This window comes from Girardinichthys multiradiatus, chromosome 11, assembly GCF_021462225.1.
Source record: "Girardinichthys multiradiatus isolate DD_20200921_A chromosome 11, DD_fGirMul_XY1, whole genome shotgun sequence".
Lineage (NCBI taxonomy): Eukaryota > Metazoa > Chordata > Actinopteri > Cyprinodontiformes > Goodeidae > Girardinichthys > Girardinichthys multiradiatus.
In genome coordinates this window covers 6,675,586-6,695,740 of record NC_061804.1, presented here as the reverse complement: position 1 = coordinate 6,695,740, position 20,155 = coordinate 6,675,586, and the positions used below count along the sequence as shown (strand labels likewise).

Here is a 20,155-nt window from a genome sequence, read left to right as displayed (position 1 = left end):
CTTTAGTCAATCCAAATGTTTCCAAACATGCGATTTCATCTTGAATACTAAAATTGACTAACCCTTTACATCACTTCCTTTAGCACAGGTCATCAGATTCCTGCCACAGGTTTTTTGTTCATAACTACTTAATGACATGACTCTAATGTGGTCCACTATTTCTCAACAGCTCAGTTCATCTGAGATACACAGATAAAGAACAACACACAAATGAATAAAGAAGCTTTCACTGCAATATGACTTATATTAAATTTACTGTTTTTATTATTCTTATCCATTTCATGCTGTTTGAGCTTCAGGGCAAAAACTCAGCAGGTGTGATGGAAAAAAAGAGGCCCATTTCCCCTTGACTTATGAAATGAGATGTTAAAACAAAAGATGAGATGAAGAGGAGCTGATGCTTTCTTAAGCCATTTTATAACAAACTAAAGTTAAGACAAATAAATGTAGTTTTTTCCTCAAGCGGTGGAGTTAAAAGTTTCTTGTCGTTTTGGTAGGCTGGAGCTGAGGATGGATAGATGGATTGGTGTCCTACCTGCAGTAATGAAGGCTCTGCTTTGAGACAACTCTCATAGTTAGACAAGATTCTTGATTTATTAGTCCCAACTTAACAAGTGTTCATGAAAGAGGGTTCATGACTTAAGGAAGAACCTCCCTAATACAAGCAGCTGAAATGAGCTTCCTGTGTGGGGTGGCTGGTCTTAGCCTTAGCCTTAACTGAATCTCTGAAGTCCAATCCGCTGCATCAAAAGGATTCAGGCTAGGTGGTTTGGAGTGGATGAGAATGACTCCAGGATATCTCCATCTGGACCCCGGTCAGATCCACAACTCAATGGACAGAGTATATATCCTTTATATGTGACCTCTGGCCTGGAAATGCCTTGGGATCCATCACGATCAGGTACAAAGACCTGTTTGAAAATCAGTAAAAAGCAGCTGAAAATAGACAGAAAACTGAAAAACCTTGAGAAAGTCCTGGAGAACCTTTGATCAAAACCACTCTAAAATATTACGGGACTGTCTATCTGAAAGCAATATGTAAAGACATGAGAAGTGCATCAAAGCTGCTGAGCACCTTTGGTTGTAAGGTAAAAGGATGAAGCATAAAGCCAAAGTTTACCCACTTCATGAGTTCACCTTCAGGCATGATTCCTGGACACAGAGAGTAGCCTTTTCCAGAAAGGAAGCTACAGCAGAGCAAAGCAAGTGCAGAAATAAATATAAACCACCAGGTATCCTCAGAGTCAAATCTGAACAGATGTATTAATTATGATATTAATGTTCTGAAACACGGCTCTGCACCACGGCTATAATTACACAACATAATGCAGGAAGTGGTTACTAATTAGCCAGACAGAAAATAAAACTTTGAAAAACATTTCTGTTATTACTGTGTCACTGGCGAGGCAACAAAACAAAGCTGTGTCAATTAATAAAGACATGGTCCAGCGTCTGTTGGGGTAAAAGATTTTACACCAGGAATCTGCCAGTGACAGCACTGGATCAGGTATGAGGAAAAAATAGAAACAGGAACTCACTGCTGAACTCAATAAAAACACTTTTCCATCCCGTATCTCCTCTCCCTGTATAACCTCAGCACATCAGTTAATATCTAAGGTAATGGAAAAGAGGACAGGAAATTGTGCTTCCTGCAGTGTCCATGAAACAGGCTTCATGATGAATATCTTGTTCTCACATCTACTCTGATAATGCTGCACTTGTCCCTAGATTTATTATGCAAGGGTTCAAAGCAGGAGCTTAACTCCAGAGTTCAAACCGATTAAGCTGCCATTGTGAGAGACACTGTATTATTATTCTGCAGTAACCTCACTAACAGGAGCAGGGTCACACTGTCACCGTTTACTCTAGGTTCCACGCAAAAATTTGTTTTATAAAGGGATGTGAAGTATGCTAACTTTGAAGGTTAGCATATTAAAAAACTACTGGATAATATAGTTTAGCAGAAGAAAAGGTAGATGTGCATTAGAAGTAGTGCTGGGTATCAATCAAACATTTTCGATACCGGTACCAATATCGATACCTTCACTTTGATATCGGTTCCTGAACAATACTTTTTCAATACCAGTTTAATAATTTCAATTCTAACAAAAATAAAATTACATTACATATTAAAGTACAAATCTTGAGTTTTATTTTTCCAAGCACTTTTCTCACTATGGATGGGTACCTTTCACATTTGAACCAACACGGTACCGATTATCAGTACCAGGGAATCGGTACCGGTAGTCAATGGTACTAGTTTCCGGTACTTTCGTGTTTGTTTATGTGGTAATAAATATTAATTTGTTTAATAATAAAAACTCAAAAACTTTCAATTTAACATGGTTATTTACATAAACTTTAATGAATATATCAAAACAACATCCAGCTGTTTGTATTGTAACATCTCAGATGTTTCAAACATTTCTTTAACATTAAAACCCTTAACTGACTACGCTGTGTAATGCACTAATTAAAACCCAGCCAGGCTGCAGACGAGTCGCTAATGAATGCAGGCGTGCTAACAGTGCTGAATGGAGGAGTTGTTGCAGTAGAAAGGCTGACGAAAATTGTCTCTTCAGCCTTGACAAAAATCCTGTGCTTAACCAGGTCAGTGTGTATACACACACACTCAGAAGAATATATAAATGGCTGGGCCCATGTTTTCCTCTGATTGCAGCCTGTTTAAGCTCTCTACATATTTGACAGAACATTCCTACGAAAACAAAACTCTGAAATGTTTATTTATCTTCCATCTACTCTATTTATATAGTATGTCTATATTCATCTTTCTGTCTCTTTATCACATCTTTTATCTGTTTTTGTATCTTTCTTTCTTTTCTCTATCTATCATGTATGTATTTAATTACCAAGCCAGTCTTATACAGGTCCTTCTCAAAATATTAGCATATTGTGATAAAGTACATTATTTTCCATAATGTCATGATGAAAATTTAACATTCATATATTTTAGATTCATTGCACACTAACTGAAATATTTCAGGTCTTTTATTGTCTTAATACGGATGATTGTGGCATACAGCTCATGAAAACCCAAAATTCCTATCTCACAAAATTAGCAAATTTCATCCGACCAATAAAAGAAAAGTGTTTTTAATACAAAAAACGTCAACCTTCAAATAATCATGTACAGTTATGCACTCAATACTTGGTCGGGAATCCTTTTGCAGAAATGACTGATTCAATGCGGCGTGGCATGGAGGCAATCAGCCTGTGGCACTGCTGAGGTCTTATGGAGGCCCAGGATGCTTCGATAGCGGCCTTTAGCTCATCCAGAGTGTTGGGTCTTGAGTCTCTCAACGTTCTCTTCACAATATCCCACAGATTTTCTATGGGGTTCAGGTCAGGAGAGTTGGCAGGCCAATTGAGCACAGTGATACCATGGTCAGTAAACCATTTACCAGTGGTTTTGGCACTGTGAGCAGGTGCCAGGTCGTGCTGAAAAATAAAATCTTCATCTCCATAAAGCTTTTCAGCAGATGGAAGCATGAAGTTCTCCAAAATCTCCTGATAGCTAGCTGCATTGACCCTGCCCTTGATAAAACACAGTGGACCAACACCAGCAGCTGACACGGCATCCCAGACCATCACTGACTGTGGGTACTTGACACTGGACTTCTGGCATTTTGGCATTTCCTTCTCCCCAGTCTTCCTCCAGACTCTGGCACCTTGATTTCCGAATGACATGCAGAATTTGCTTTCATTCAAAAAAAGTACTTTGGACCACTGAGCAACAGTCCAGTGCTGCTTCTCTGTAGCCCAGGTCAGGCGCTTCTGCCGCTGTTTCTGGTTCAGAAGTGGCTTGACCTGGGGAATGCGGCACCTGTAGCCCATTTCCTGCACACGCCTGTGCACGGTGGCTCTGGATGTTTCTACTACACACTCAGTCCACTGCTTCCGCAGGTCCCCCAAGGTCTGGAATCGGCCCTTCTCCACAATCTTCCTCAGGGTCCGGTCACCTCTTCTCGTTGTGCAGCATTTTCTGCCACACTTTTTCCTTCCCACAGACTTCCCACTGAGGTGCCTTGATACAGCACTCTGGGAACAGCCTATTCTTTCAGAAATTTCTTTCTGTGTCTTACCCTCTTGCTTGAGGGTGTCAATAGTGGCCTTCTGGACAGCAGTCAGGTCGGCAGTCTTACCCATGATTGGGGTTTTGAGTGATGAACCAGGCTGGGAGTTTTAAAGGCCTCAGGAATCTTTTGCAGGTGTTTAGAGTTAACTCGTTGATTCAGATGATTAGGTTCATAGCTCGTTTAGAGACCCTTTTAATGATATGCTAATTTTGTGAGAGAGGAATTTTGGGTTTTCATGAGCTGTATGCCAAAATCATCCGTATTAAGACAGTAAAAGACCTGAAATATTTCAGTTAGTGTGCAATGAATCTAAAATATATGAATGTTAAATTTTCATCATGACATTATGGAAAATAATGAACTTTATCACAATATGCTAATATTTTGAGAAGGACCTGTAGATCCAGGGAGATAATTTCACCAAGCGAGGTGAAAAATTGTTATTCGGTGGTGACTGGGGTAGGAGAGTTAGCCCTACTGCTGCTCGCAGGAGAGGAAGTGCTGCCATCAAAACTAAATTTGGTGCTTTTTAAAACCGCAGATATCCTTGCCCGCTTTCTAGGTTTTAGCGCATGATTTTCTGTCCGCTGTCAGGAGCTTGTGTTCACCTGCGTGCGAGCGCATGTAACTCATTGTGTCAGCGTTGGTGACACAGAGTAGTCTGGTTGGAGGTGCGAAGCGCCTCCTTGATAGCGGTGGAGAAACACTGCTGGTGCTTCTGTAGATTAGAAGTATTCCTGCCGCTGGTCTTGCACATAGCGAGCGTAATCTGTATCGTATTTTGAAAAGTGGAGCCATACTTTCCAGGGATTTCTATCAGCCATGCTTGCTTTGTTTACAGTACCAGCAGCTACTGACGTCATTACGCTCTTATGCGTGCAATGCTGTGTTCATGTTCGGCCTGGAAAATCGCCCACTCGTCCTCTCCATCAGTGTCACAATGATGTGTTTAGGTACCAAAACATGGTACCGTTTGATTTTACGTGAATCGGTACTCAGTTGTATCGACGGAATTCAGTCGGTACCTAAAAATGTACCAAATTCGGTACCCATCGCTAATTAGAAGCATGTTCAGATGAAGTTGAGTACTTAAATCATGGCGCAGAAAAAAACAACGATGTGACTGTTATCAAAAAAATAGCTGCGATATTAGCAGGTCAAAGCTCTTCCCAGCACACTTTGTTTCATGTCATCCTGAGGATTAGGTTTGAAGACCAATGTTGTTGAGCTGTCTTCTACGGTTGAACTTGCACTGTTAACTTGTTCCTCTGCCCATCCAAATCCTTGCATTTTGCAACAAGGGCAGCACAGAATAATCTTTTGGGTGTGCTCTACAATGTTTAAACTGAAGAAGGTTGATGTATGTAAACAGTGGGAAATAATTAACAAATATTTAATTTAGATATTTTATCATGACCCAAAAATCCAGCAAAAAATCTCAGCTGAAATCCAGAAATCTATTGCTTCAAACTTTTTATCTCAATGCCAACTTTCAAGCTATCATTGACATTTTTGGGCTTACTTGCAGTTATAACAACGAACTCAAACTTGGATTTTGATTTTCCAACATGGCAGTCAATACAGGCTTTTACACCAAACAGCTCCAAGGCTCTGCCAGTTACTGCTGTTTTATACATAATTATCTCAGCTTCATGGGCGCGGCGCTAGTGGTGTAGGGGTTCAGTGCACGACTGAACCCCTACACCACTAGCACTCGATGCAGCCTTACTGGGTTCGAGTCCCAGACCCAGTGCGGTTTACCGAATGTCTTTGCCCCTCTTTCCTGTCTGCCTACTGTCGAAAAATAAAAAGTAAAGGCCTCTAGTGCCACAACACAAATGGCATTTCTCGCTAAAAAGGAAGCTGCAATACCAGTAGGACGAGATTTTTGCAAAGCTGTTGCAGACTTCACGGCGTTGTTTGGCAAACATAATTTTCGACAGCCATCTGCATGGCTCAACAAAACCTAAGAATGTATAAACGTACCACTTTAAATTCAAGCTGAGAAGTTTAAACTTTGTGGTGAAGTTTATATCTTTAAAAAGCTCTTTCAGTGTGTTTGTTATTCTGCTACCAGCTATTAAATAGTGGTGGGCTTTCTGTCTAGTGTTATTTATAGATTACAAGGACAATGCAGTAAGTGAAGTGCACCAGAACATACTGTATACAAGGACCTAGATCTCTTTACTGATTTGCTCTAACACCAGAGGAGCTCTATAACAATTTAAAAACTGGTTCACACTCTGAGACCATCATTGTTGAGAAAGGAAATATTCTTAAAAGTCATTGTGTGTCTCATAGTTTTTGACAGCCCTCGGAGTTACTTAAATTTCCTGCAGTGGTAAATGACTGACATCGATATATAGAATACATCAATTCTGGCATAATTTATCAGGCTTTTAATGCACCAAAAAACATTTGCAAAGATTGGCATTTCTTTGAGATTGTAATCAAGTACAAACTTCCACACATCAGGAATTTTGACTGTAATGATTAGCTTTCCAGCAAATGAAACGACAAAGTTTGACATGGCCATGCAAGAGCACATTTATTTGCAGGGTAGAGAAGTAAAGTCAACAATTCTCAGATGTCTCTAATATTCTGTGTATCTAACAAACCTGTGGGACGTGTCTCAAAAACAGTGACTCACCAGCACGTCTATGCTCCCATCTTGTTTATGAAGTACATAGCAAGTGTCTTAAAAATTCATTTGGCTCCCTGCGATGCAGGCTGGTGCTTTTATTTCTGAGCAGATCATTATTTGACTAACAGTCAACAAACCTTGCAAAGAAATGACTCAGTGATTTGTGAGTATGAGCAGCTGTCTGTGTGCAAAGAAAAAAAGACATGGTCCAGTACAAATACAAATATTAGCGGCAGATCCCAACGGCTGTGCTAATGAGAGTCTGTGTGGGCATGTCTGGGTGTTTCCCCCGTACCTTTGTCACTGAAGTCGTCGACCAGGATGATTTCTGCGATTAGCTCTGGAGGAGAGCGGTTGAGCACGCTGTGAACGGTCCTCAGTAGCGACGACCAGCCCTCGTTATGAAATGGGATGATGATGCTGGTGTTTGGCAGCTTCTCCGAGTACAGCTTCTGTTTGCAGCTGCACAAACACATAAAACAGCACATAAATGAGAGGTGACGACAGGGAGATGGTGTCAATGCTAAGTTCATTTTTATGTTGTTAGAGATTTCAGAATTTATTAAGATTTTGCTCACATTGTGAGGCTTTCATGGTTGACACGCCTGTTCAATCTCGCATAGAGGAATGGGAAAACATCAATGGCAGCACTGCGAGGTGGTTCCAAATTTTAAGTAAGGGTGTTCCAACTATCAAGGGATCATATATCTAAGTCGTCCTGAGAAAGATTACATAAGTGCGTGGAACAGTATGTCTGTCTCATATCAGCCTCGGATTCAGGAGGAGCAGTGTGGCTTTTGTCCTGGCCTTAAAACAGTGAACCAGATCTGTGCCCTTTCAGAATAGCTAAGGGAGTCGTGGCAGTTTATGTTGCATGGTCCGTATGTGTTCTGTGAATCTGAAGAAAGCTAATGTCTGTTTCTTTCAAGGTATTTTGTGTGGCGTGCAATGGGAATACAGAGCGTCTTGTTGCTTTAAGGTCTATCTCTTTAATGTATGTCCAAAGCAAAAGCAGTGCCCACATTCTAAGCACAAAATCGAGCTTGTTGCATGTTGGAGTTTGCATGGGTGTTCCTTGATAACCAATCCAGTTTGTGGTGTTCATGGACAGGATCTCCATGCGTAGTCATAGAAAGGTGGTGTCAAGTTTCAGGACAAGGTTTGTAACCAGAAAAGACTGGTAGGCTCCCTCTGGGTTGAGAGTCAGTCAGTGCCTCAAGTGAAAAGGTTACATACAGGTCCTTCTCAAAAAAAATTAGCATATTGTGATAAAGTTCATTATTTTCCATAATGTCATGATGAAAATTTAACATTCATATATTTTAGATTCATTGCACACTAACTGAAATATTTCAGGTCTTTTATTGTCTTAATACGGATGATTTTGACATACAGCTTATGAAAACCCAAAATTTATATCTCACAAAATTAGCATATTTCATCTGACCAATAAAAGAAAAGTGTTTTTAATACAAAAAACGTCAACCTTCAAATAATCATGTACAGTTATGCATTCAATACTTGGTCAGGAATCCTTTTGCAGAAATGACTGCTTCAATGCGGCGTGGCATGGAGGCAATCAGCCTGTGGCACTGCTGAGGTCTTATGGAGGCCCAGGATGCTTCGACAGCAGCCTTTAGCTCATCCAGAGTGTCGGGTCTTGAGTCTCTCAACGTTCTCTTCACAATATCCCACAGATTCTCTATGGGGTTCAGGTCAGGAGAGTTGGCAGGCCAATTGAGCACAGTGATACCATGGTCAGTAAACCATTTACCAGTGGTTTTGGCACTGTGAGCAGGTGCCAGGTCATGCTGAAAAATGAAATCTTCATCTCCATTAAGCTTTTCAGCAGATGGAAGCATGAAGTGCTCCAAAATCTCCTGATAGCTAGCTGCATTGACCCTGCCCTTGATAAAACACAGTGGACCAACACCAGCAGCTGACACGGCAACCCAGACCATCACTGACTGTGGGTACTTGACACTGGACTTCTGGCATTTTGGCATTTCCTTCTCCCCATTCTTCCTCCAGACTCTGGCACCTTGATTTCCGAATGACATGCAGAATTTGCTTTCATCTGAAAAAAGTACTTTGGACCACTGAGCAACAGTCCAGTGCTGCTTCTCTGTAGCCCAGGTCAGGCGCTTCTGCCGCTGTTTCTGGTTCAAAGGTGGCTTGACCCGGGGAATGCGGCACCTGTAGCCCATTTCCTGCACACGCCTGTGCACGGTGGCTCTGGATGTTTCTACTCCAGACGCAGTCCACTGCTTCCGCAGGTCCCCCAAGGTCTGGAATCGGCCCTTCTACACAATCTTCCTCAGGGTCCGGTAACCTCTTCTCGTTGTGCAGCGTTTTCTGCCACACTTTTTCCTTCCCACAGACTTCCCACTGAGGTGCCTTGATACAGCACTCTGGGAACAGCCTATTCGTTCAGAAATTTCTTTCTGTGTCTTACCCTCTTGCTTGAGGGTGTCAATAGTGGCCTTCTGGACAGCAGTCAGGTCGGCAGTCTTACCCATGATTGGGGTTTTGAGTGATGAACCAGGCTGGGAGTTTTAAAGGCCTCAGGAATCTTTTGCAGGTGTTTAGAGTTAACTCGTTGATTCAGATGATTAGGTTCATAGCTCGTTTAGAGACCCTTTTAATGATATGCTAATTTTGTGAGAGAGGAATTTTGGGTTTTCATGAGCTGTATGCCAAAATCATCCGTATTAAGACAATAAAAGACCTGAAATATTTCAGTTAGTGTGCAATGAATCTAAAATATATGAATGTTAAATTTTCATCATGACATTGTGGAAAATAATGAACATTATCCCAATATGCTAATATTTTGAGAAGGACCTGTATCTTGCTGTCTAGTTCACGACTAGTGGTAGGATGGAGCGAGAGATGGATAGACTGAGTGGGGCACTGCTCTAATCTGTTGTGATGAAGAAAAAGCAGAGGCAAAAATCAAAGCTGGTGATTTCTCCATCCATATTCTAACCCTAACCTTTGCTCATGACATATTAGTGATGAGTAAATTAACCTGACAAATAAAATCAGCTTCTTCCATAAGGTGGATGAGCTAATCTTTACAGAGAGGGTGACAGGCTCTGTCATCCAGGGGCAGCAAGACGAGGAGCTTCTGCTTCTCCACAGTGAAAGGGATCAACTGAGCTACAAGCCCAAGACAGTCAAGATCATTTTTAATTAGCTGTAAGCAATCATCAAAATGAACGGGAAGAAATGCTGGACACTATGTGTGTAAAAAATTCAAGAGTTTAACTTTTTGAATATTTTTATTTATTGAAATGCACATGGATAGAAAGAGACACTAGAGGGTTTACAGCAAATCATTTCCAGCATTATATAGCATCATTTCTCTGTTTCCACCACTTGGAAGGAGCAAGGCTAGTGGCTATGTTTAAAACTCCTGAGGTAGTTTTTCATTTTTAATTCAAGATTAAGCAATAAAACCACAGAGCTTCAACACCAGACAAGAAACGAAATAAACTTACTGGAACAAAAAAAAACTGTTTTGTAAGGAGAACAGTACATCTATTAATTGACACAGAACATTGTGTTGTCTAATTATTACGTGAGATAATTATGTAGTAAGAATTACAGTAACCTCATGTACCACAAGCCAATAGTATTCTGTATGGCTATGGTAATAAAGGGTTATACATGGTTAATTTCATAATAAACATGTTGGACATAACATTTCAAGGTTGGTGCTATTCTTTATGGTATTTTTGAGGTCATTATTGCCATATTTGAAATGCTAATTGACAGAGAAAAAGAAGCCTTCTCGAACCCATGACATTGGCCTTTACGTAATTGTATTGCTGTGCTCTGCAGCAGTCCAACCTGAACAATGTGTTACTCTTTTAATAAGATGTAATGAAGCATACCACCTGCTGATTTGCCCTTCAGTTGCTTTTTCTTTTGTCTTCTCTCTCTGTACACTCTCTGTGAGATCAGAAGGGGAATCTATAGAGACTGTAATTACCTCGGAGGCTCTCAGGCTTGTCTGGCTCTCACTCCATCGCATCATTCTCATAGTGAGTGAGAGTGAGACAAGTGAATGGAAGCTGTAGGAAGGACCCGGGCCCAAGGAGAACCCAGGTGGCACATGGCTGTCGGACACCTGTCACTCTCCTGTCGCTTCGAACAGTCTAACTGATGCCAACATCCAGCTTCTCTGTCCAACAATCTGACAATAATGTGATTCTGGTGGAAAGATTTAAGTTTCAAATCCTTTCTGTTGAGCCTGATTTTCATTTAAATCTTGCCAAGACAGACAAAGAAAAAACTACTCTTTAGTGAGTTTTTGAAAGTAATGACGTGCCTTGGCAAAATAAGTTTCCACAAAGTGAGAACATTAAAATGCGACTACAATTTAGGCATATTTCTTTGCCAAGATGTTTAAGTCGGATACTTTTCAGTCATGCTTACCAGAGATTTACTACAAAAACTGCTTAGTCTGCCCCAAAGCAAATCTGAACTTCAATCCTTTGACAGCTGCAGCGGGAGAGCAATAAAATGATCCGTTTGATAGCGTGCTACAGTGATGCCACCCTGGTGGAGACTGAGGAGCGTAGGATGGAAAGCGTGTTTGATAAGGTCACAAGATGTGGGAGATTTATAAGTCTGAGGGATAAAAATGAGAGAAGTATAGAGGGACCTTGGGAGTGAAAGCGTTTAAAAATGCTTTCCACATGAAAGTGTCGGCGGCGGAGAGAAAGAAGCACCTGTCAGGTAGAGAAAAGCGCTGAAGGCTGATCTGAGATGAAACAGGTCAGCAGGTCTTGAGATGTTTAGACAGCTGCATTTATAGTGTTTCTGGTCTGTTATTTTTTTTCCAAGACCTTTCTGATAAGTCACAGGTTGGTGGGGACAAACTCACCCTTATGTACTGCAATCAAATGTCCATACAGTGCTCAGCGGCCTCTGTTTTTAAATGCATCACACTGTTCAGGTATGGAAGGGCCAAATGTAAACTACAGATGTACTTAGAATCGGCTGTTGACCAGAATATACCAATTTTCATCTGGACCTGCCAATTTATCTGGCCTAAATTTATCTTGATGGGCCCTGATCAGTGACTGGACTGGAAACTAAAATCTTAATTTTGTTTTATTCCAATCACACTGAAGAGTTACCGGGTCACACTGACAACCCTTTTTAGTGTCAAAGTTTGTATTGAAGGAGGAAGACTCAAAGGTAGCCATTTTAAGATGTTTAAAAATAAGGTTAGGGAAATCAAAAAAGCTGTTAGAAGCTTTTAGAAAAATAAATCAGTTTTTATGGCGGCCTTAAACTTTCATGACTGTCAGTACAGTCTAAGTACAATAGGGCTGTACAATATATGACACAATTATCAGCACTCCAAAGAACTGCTTGGACTCCATTAAATATTCGCTTATTATTTAGGTCCCATGGATTCAGGCTTTTTATGCTATATTTGCTAAAGCTTTTCAAAGCTGCATACAAATGTTGTAAAAAGTAAAGTGATGGTAGGCTGGTAAAGTCATGAAGAAACTACTTGTTATGTTTATTTGGGATGAACCCAATACACAGACATTAAAACTGCGAAGTAATTGTTTGTTTTCTGAACACAGGGCGTACCAAACGTACACCACATAGCTTAACAGTATGTAGAACTGTCTGACTGTATTAGCTTCACATCATTGGAGGCATTTTGGCCTTCTCTTTACGACACTGCTTCAGTTCATTCTGAGCTCAGGATGGAGCTAGCGAGGTCCGATAACAGCATTTTAATCAGGTTGAGGTCTGGACTTTGGTCTATTGCAGCACCTCGTTTCTTTTTTTTCAGAATTATGCTATAGATATGCTCCATTGCTTGGGATCATTGTCCTGTTGATGACCCGGCTTGGGCCAAGCATTAGCTGTCGAGCAGATGGCTGCACATTTAACTCTAGAAAGCTTTCGTACACATGGGTTCATGCACAACTCAATGACTGCAAGGTGCCCAGATCTTGTGGCTCCAAAACAAACCCAAATCATTACTCCTCCACCATCATTCCTGACAGTTGGCATAAGGTTTTTGTGCTGATACGATGTTTGGTTTTCTCCAAAGTTGGTATTTTTACTGCACACTGAATATCCTTGTGTATGAAGGGTGCAGTATATATATATATATATATATATATATATATATTCTTGTCACTCCTGAGTTTACTGTACACTATATATTTTTGTGCTCATCCTGCTGACCCTTGTGTTTAATAGCATGTCTTATTTTTAGAAAATCAACAACCACCTGCACCAAAAGGACCAAGAGTGTTGAGGTTTTCAATCCAACGGATAACTTCAGCAGGTGATTAATTTCCTCCCTCTCTGGTTGATGGAGTGTCAATTTTGAAATAAACTGCATTGGTCTTTGGCTGCAATGAAAACCTGAAGACGTTTGGCCCTCTGTGGCGCATTCCAGCTCAGATTAAGTTAAAACTGCACACACAGGCCCAAGGTGTAATTATTTTTGGTGAAAAATTATTAATATTTTCTGTGCCTTCGGCAAGGTAAGGGGGGAGGGGGGGTGGGGGTTGGTTATTTTGTGTTGTCACCATTTTACAGACTGATATGGCAGACTGAGATAAGATCAAAATCATTAACAAGACCTCATCTGTTGGACAGCTGTTTACTGAGTTCAGGGAAATCTAATGTAAAAAAGAACTTTGGTAAAGAAAAAAAGTATACAATTGGTTATTTTTATTTATCATTTGCAAGAGACACTGAGAGAGAGGAAGCTCTGTTACTTGGTGCAGCTTAGGAGAACATGTAAAAATGTTTTGCACTTGTTTTCCTTTTTCCACTGTTAATATTTGGTTTTGTTTTACTTGTGGTTGAACTAAAATAAATATAAACCATAGTTCTTACAAACAAATTAAGATTCAGAAAAATATCAATTTAGAGCTTTGCAGAACTCCATGTGTGCAAGATTGATGCATCTCTGCAAAAAAAATATCATGTTACAATGTAATCTTCAGCCAAGCCGAGCTGCAGGTGTTTCTGGTCAAATTGTCACAACTCAGGGATATTATACACTGAATTCTGCTGAAATGTTACAGCAAAGACCCAAAACTGCATTATTTAATCTAATGCAACAGTTATTATCTGTTTGGACTGGTGAAAACTCCATCACCATGCCAAGAGTCATTTCTCCAGGCCTGGTGCAGTAGCACACAGCAGAGAGCAAACTGTGGCATGTTTCTCTCTATTAACATGTATGCTAAATCATCAGGTATCTGTAATGTTAATTGTTTTACAAATATCAGCCAGTTAGCATGCAGTAGATATAATGACTTGGTACACACTTTGCAAAGTGCCTCTACAGTAAAACCCGAATGCTATTTTTTATTAAATCAGTCAATAAAGGTAACACTTTCATAAACACAAACTCAATCTTTTTGCCACTTTGTGCAAAAGGAAAAATAGGTTTCTAATCTATTAAACTTTTTTTCATTATTTAATGTAGGCATGGGTCAGTTTAGGGGATTTCACGGTGGAAAGTGAGTAGTACTGAATCCTAGCATGAGTTCTGCCTACATGGAGTTTGCATGTTCTCCCCATGAATGAATGGGCTCTCTCCAGGCACTTAAGCTTCCTCCCACAGTTGAAAAACATGACTGTTAGGTTAACTGGTTACTCTAAATTGCCCAGTTTCAAGAAAACCAAAACTTTTTATCTACCTTTAATAAGATGCCAGAGGCAGTGCAGCATTATCTCTAGTGGTGTGGAGCACATCATAGCACTTTTCCACCCCCACTGTATAATGACTGAATGAGGCAAATTCGCCTAAACTCTTTCGCTTGTAGGGGAAAAACACATTTCCAAAGGTTCAAACACACTAATGTCCTCACTGCAAAAAGTAGCACAACTTGCCAATACTGTTTAGAAACACAAGCTGCAAGAGCTACCATGTTTGCCGCTAAAATTAATAGCCTACTGCAGCAGAGCTGCATCTATCAGGCTTTAACTTCTGCTTTTCATTTTAAAGCCTAACCTGCTATTAAGACTTTAAGCATGTTTTTCCAATACTGTGAAACTGTGGCATGCCCAAGCTTCTAAAACAGCTTGAATGTCATTTTGGGCCTTTGCTAAGTTTAGGAAGTTTATTTTTTTTTTTTTCTGGACAAACAAAGACATTTGACAATAATTTTTTGTACGTTCTGCCTTTTGTTGAGATTAAAAAGAAAGCTGGTGTCTCTTTAAAGTTAACACTTAAAATGCCTGTGACATCATGATAAATCCAATTACATTTATGGAAAGGAAACATTAATAAAATATCTCAAAATGTAAATTCATGTCAATGAAGTGAACAGTTGTTGAGGTATATGGTCATAAATTTCACTAAAAATGCATTTCCAGACTACTCCTAAGTTGTCACAGGGGAACCCCGGCATGTAAACTGACTGCTGCTTCAATGGCTGACAACACACAGCAGCGAAGAATCTGATGTTTCTTTAAATACATTTCAGTCACCATTAGAGAGACGCAGAAGAGTCAGAAGAACAAAGTCATCAGATGGCAGAGCACAGGTGCTGCAGCCATCTAATTCACCAGAGTCTATTTTTGCCTAATGCCGGAGCACGGCTGGAGTCAATATGCATGAATCATATTGGACCACCAGGAAACAGAACGAGCACAAAATAATTCACTAAAGACAGACTAGATCTCACTATATTAATAAATACACACATATATTTATATATACACGTGTATATACTAGCAGTTGTTTACAGTAGATCAATTAGCTCAATCAGTTACTGGGTTAAGTAAGGTTTTATAAACCGAGCAATTAAACATTAAATGCACTAAATTGAGCAACAAATATAGCTTCTCTGCACTCAGTGAACTCATTGTAGAAGAAAATACATGAAAATATCTGCATAAACGCATAAAATGAAAAATGAAGCAGTTAAACTGGTTTAAGTTCAACAGAATGAGTTGTTTTGGACTTGCTACCGTATTTATCACTGGCTTTTATTGCTCAATCTGCGTATGGTTGTTGGAGCTCCTCCGGGCTTCGCAGCGGACCGGAGCAGATACAGTGTAAATCCAGAGTAAATACGGCACTGAGTGAAACAACTGAAGGCAAAGCTGAGCAGCATGGAGCAGATACAAGGGATGATCTGAAGACACTACCTGGTGGGTCATTTTTACCTTTATATTAGAATCTTTAGAGAAACATTTATTTAAATACATCGTATGCGTGTGTAATTTATCTTATTTAAATAATAATAATTTTGGATTATTATCCGTATTAATAAAAATGATTGTTTTGGATTTTTAATTATTAACAATAACTGCCAATATCTAAATTACCAATATTAAATTACTTATTTTGGTGACAAGAAAGTTCTCTAACCTGCTGAGCCTTGATCCATTTAGCAACAGCAACGAGAGCCTTTTCGGGGCTATAGCATCTGCTTCAATATTCTCCTTCGTCTGTCAGATATCCCAACCTCTAACGCAATTTCTTTTGTGAATTCAGAGGTTTCTTGTTTAAAGCAGTTTGCCGAGAAGTACTCCGATCACCATCTACCCTCCTCAGTTTTCCAGCTCGATCCTCTTCCTTACAGGAAAGTAGTGCAGATTAACGGCTGCTGTCGTTACATTGCTGCTTTTTAACGCAACTTGGCTTCTACCTGAACCGTTTATTATTGATGCTCACACAATGAATGACCAGAGACTTCCCCTTTGACATAATTTCCGGGCAACTTTGGTCTTGTAAAATCAAACCACAAAATATGCCTATTTTGTGTCACAATTATCTTTTATCATGTCTTTAATCCTAATAACATATCAATGACTGCCCAATTTCTTCAATATTAACATGTTTTCTTTCAATTTCTGCATTTGTGAGAAAAGTGTGTCACATGCACTTTAAAGCCTAACAGAAGCGAGTTAAAATCCAATGCCTTGCACAAAGTTACTGTTAGGTAAGAAAATGTAATTAGAAGCAACTTTGCGTTGATTTCTGACGCTCAACTCACTTCTGATGGCGTATGTCAGGGACAGAGCGATTTAGGGAGATCCTGTCGCTGACGTAGATGTTGAAGCCGTTCTCCCTGTAGGCCTGGTCCACTCTGTCAGCATCCGTCAGTGGGAACGGCTTCCCCTGCTCACCATTTCCTAACAAACATGCACACTTTAGGTCATGCACACAATGACAGTTCATGAGATAAGACCAGGTGTTGCAGTTTCGTCTCCTTTTTGGAGAATGTTAAATTGAACTTGATGATAAAAAGACACTTTTATTATTCTCAAAAGTGATTCTAAAAGGTTGGGAGTGTCTCAAAGGGTAAACATGGATAAGAAGATCAAAAATTGATCTTCTTATCCATCTTATACCAAACTGTGTTGATCCAGCAGAAATTTGGAAAAGGAAATTTCTCAAGAGGAAGATGGGTATCAAGATCTAAAGACTATTTAATGCCTGCATGGGAGCAAAAAAGTGCAACATAAATGTGACATAGATTAAATTCTAAATACGTTTCAGGTTAGAGGTAAATTCAGGTACTTCACCCTACACCATTTGCATTTAAAATTTAGCAGTTTAGCAAAACCTTTCTGTGCAGAAGTAGAAAAATAATTGGCCGATTTTAAAAATTAGGACGACCAAACATTTATTTATGCAAATTGCATTGGATGCTAAAGACGAAGAATCTTTAAAGAATCAGAGCTTTTGGATGCCCTGAGAACTTAACCAAGCTGTTTCATCCGGAGACATGATAAATCAAGTAGAAATTATCCTCTTTTCCTTAAAGATGAAAAGGCTACCTTCTAGTCTTTACGGCTCATTTCAGGTATAAACCTACTTCAGCTAATTTACAAGCAGGTTTCCTGGAGTGGAAAATTAAACCCAGCTGGTGTTTGCTGTTGATGGTATAAACTATATTTATGGCGTCAGATTTCTATCACAGCAAGAGCAGGACAGAGTGTGCATGAGAAAAACATGAGGAGGGACTAAGAGACAGTGTGAACTTACCAGATCGAGCTGCGTCTCTTCTGATCACCTCATGGTCATGCCAGTCTTTCCGCCGCACACCATCATGTCCCACTTTAGCATCCTTCCCTACCCGGTTTACCCCCTGTAGAGAAAAAACTCACAGTTAGGGCTGATAAAACATCACATAACTAACTAACTTGACTGGAAAATGTCTTGAGGAAAACATCTTTGATTCAATACTTGGTTTAATCATGTGACAGAATACGGCTCTGTAGTCACCAAGTTTCAAAGGGAGGGAAATACCGCCACACAATATCAGTTACTCCTGAATTAGGTGCAATGAATAAAGAATGAAGGTGTTGAAGAAGAAAAGGTTAAACACAGATATGCAACAGCAGCAACAAGTCTGAACTGACTGAAACTGAATTCCTTATGGATACGATGATCTTCAAACCAACAAGCAGATGCAACATCTCAATTCATTGAGCGTACTCTAGTTGTAAAGTTATAACAATGTTAACAACGTTGTAGTGTATTCAGTGGCACCTGGCTGCTACTTTTGTACTAAAATACAATGAAAGCAGCAAAGATCCACTTTTTTCACCACAACTGTCTGTCAGCAATGATAAGAAGCTCAACTTTTCCCAAAGTGATTCACAATTTAGAAGAAAAGTTTTGTATTGACAAATATTACACTGTTACACCCCAGCCAATATGATTCGGGATATTTCTGCATGCAGATAAACATGTATTAGGAGGCTTTTAGCACAATTTCTATATCTGCTTCTGTACAGGGTCACAGGGGAGATGGTGCCTTTCCTCACCGGTCTACGGCCAAAAGGTGGGGTACGCCCTAGACAGGTCGACAGTCCATCTCAGGGCAACACAGAGACACACAGGACAAACAAACATGCACACACCCATTCACACCAAAGGGCAATTTAGAAAGACCAAACAGTCGTGTTTTTGGGCTGTGTGAGGAAGCCGCAGTACCTGGAGAAAACCCACACATGCACTGGGAGAACATTTAAACTCCACGTTGATAGACCCCTGGCCAGGAGTCGAACCTAGGACCTTCTTGCTGCAAGGCAACAGCCCACACCTTTAGGACATCAACTATAAAAACACAAAAGCCTGCAAATTGTTTTCAATTGTACTTTGTTTAATAATTCATATCAATATTACTGAAACATTCTCATTCAGCTTAATTTTAGTGTATGGGGGAAATTCTATATTTGCCAGAGATACATTTGTAAAATGTATTATTTATTTTGAGTTAAGAAGTGCCATCAAGGCGATAGTTTTTTCGGCAGCATCCCAAACCTGCTGAGACTTACCAACCGCCCACAAAGACTCAAAGAAAAAAAAAAAAAAGTGATCATCAAAAATAAGTTTGAGGGACGTTGTTTTAAAAATGAGCTAAATCTCTGGTTTTACAACTATGTGGCACACACAAGATTTGTCTTCCCTTGATCCTAAGTCACTATCTGTTTCAGCTACATTATTTCTCCAAGGCTTCAGCACTCACTATCTAGCAGTGCTCTGCTGAGAGTTCATCCACAGAAAGCGCACTCTTCTATTTCATGCTTGACAACACTGTGAGAGGAATATCAATGCCGCGACAATCAACTCTGCTGAGGCTTTCTATACACAGCCGCACACATTCAGACAAACGTGGTGCAACTCGGCATAAACTTCTTGCTCGCGCGTATTACACACACAGAGTGCTTTTCACTGACTCCGTTTTGTGATTACGGATCACAAGACAATGGAGAAATAATTAGCTCAATGGGGGGGTGGCAATTAGTCAGACACTTTAAATACATGTGAAATCACTGAGTGCATGAGTGAACTACTGTTTATTTAATTTTGGTATATATTTAGAAGCTTCTCAACCTCTTCTGAAGTTCCTCTAAAGTGTCGTGTGCAGGAAAAGGACGATAACAGCTCTTTCTTGCTGAAAACACCAGCAGTTTCTATAGAATAGCCTACCTGAAAAATGGATATAGTCCACATTTATATTACTTCCATCTACAATAGCTAAACAGTAATATAGCTAAACAACAGATATACAAATACAAATAAAATCTTGCGTTTGAGGAACCGCTTTTATAAAAGAAAATATTTCTTTTGGTTATCAGGTTCCTCTCCTGTGGAACCAGCTCCCAGTTTTAGTCCATGAGGCAGAGACCCTGTCTACTTTTAAGCATAGGCATAAAACTTTCAAACTTTCCTTTTTGATAAAGCTTATCGTTAGAGTGGCTTAGGTTATCCTGAGATATCTCTGCTGTCATGCTGCTATAGGCTTAGACTGCTAGAGGACATGATGACGCAGCACGCTAGGATCCCACGTCACATCGTGGTTTGAATATGAAGACGAAGACTGGAGGTGCTGAGGTAGAAGCGTCGCTAGTGATTAACTGAAGAAAATAATTACTTGAACACTGGATA

General features: G+C 39.9%; 1 protein-coding gene across 1 annotated transcript in view; it reads right to left on the bottom strand.

Annotated features, from left to right (window-relative positions):
* Nucleotides 1–20,155, bottom strand: part of LOC124876313 (polypeptide N-acetylgalactosaminyltransferase 10-like) — a 138,027-nt gene that overhangs the window by 62,724 nt on the left and 55,148 nt on the right. Inside the window, exons 2-4 of the mRNA XM_047378970.1 lie at nt 17,744–17,846; nt 16,749–16,887; nt 7,037–7,203 (exon numbers count right to left, since the gene is read on the bottom strand). Coding sequence (XP_047234926.1) covers nt 7,037–7,203; nt 16,749–16,887; nt 17,744–17,846 — 409 coding nt within the window. The remainder of the gene's footprint in view (nt 1–7,036; nt 7,204–16,748; nt 16,888–17,743; nt 17,847–20,155) is intronic.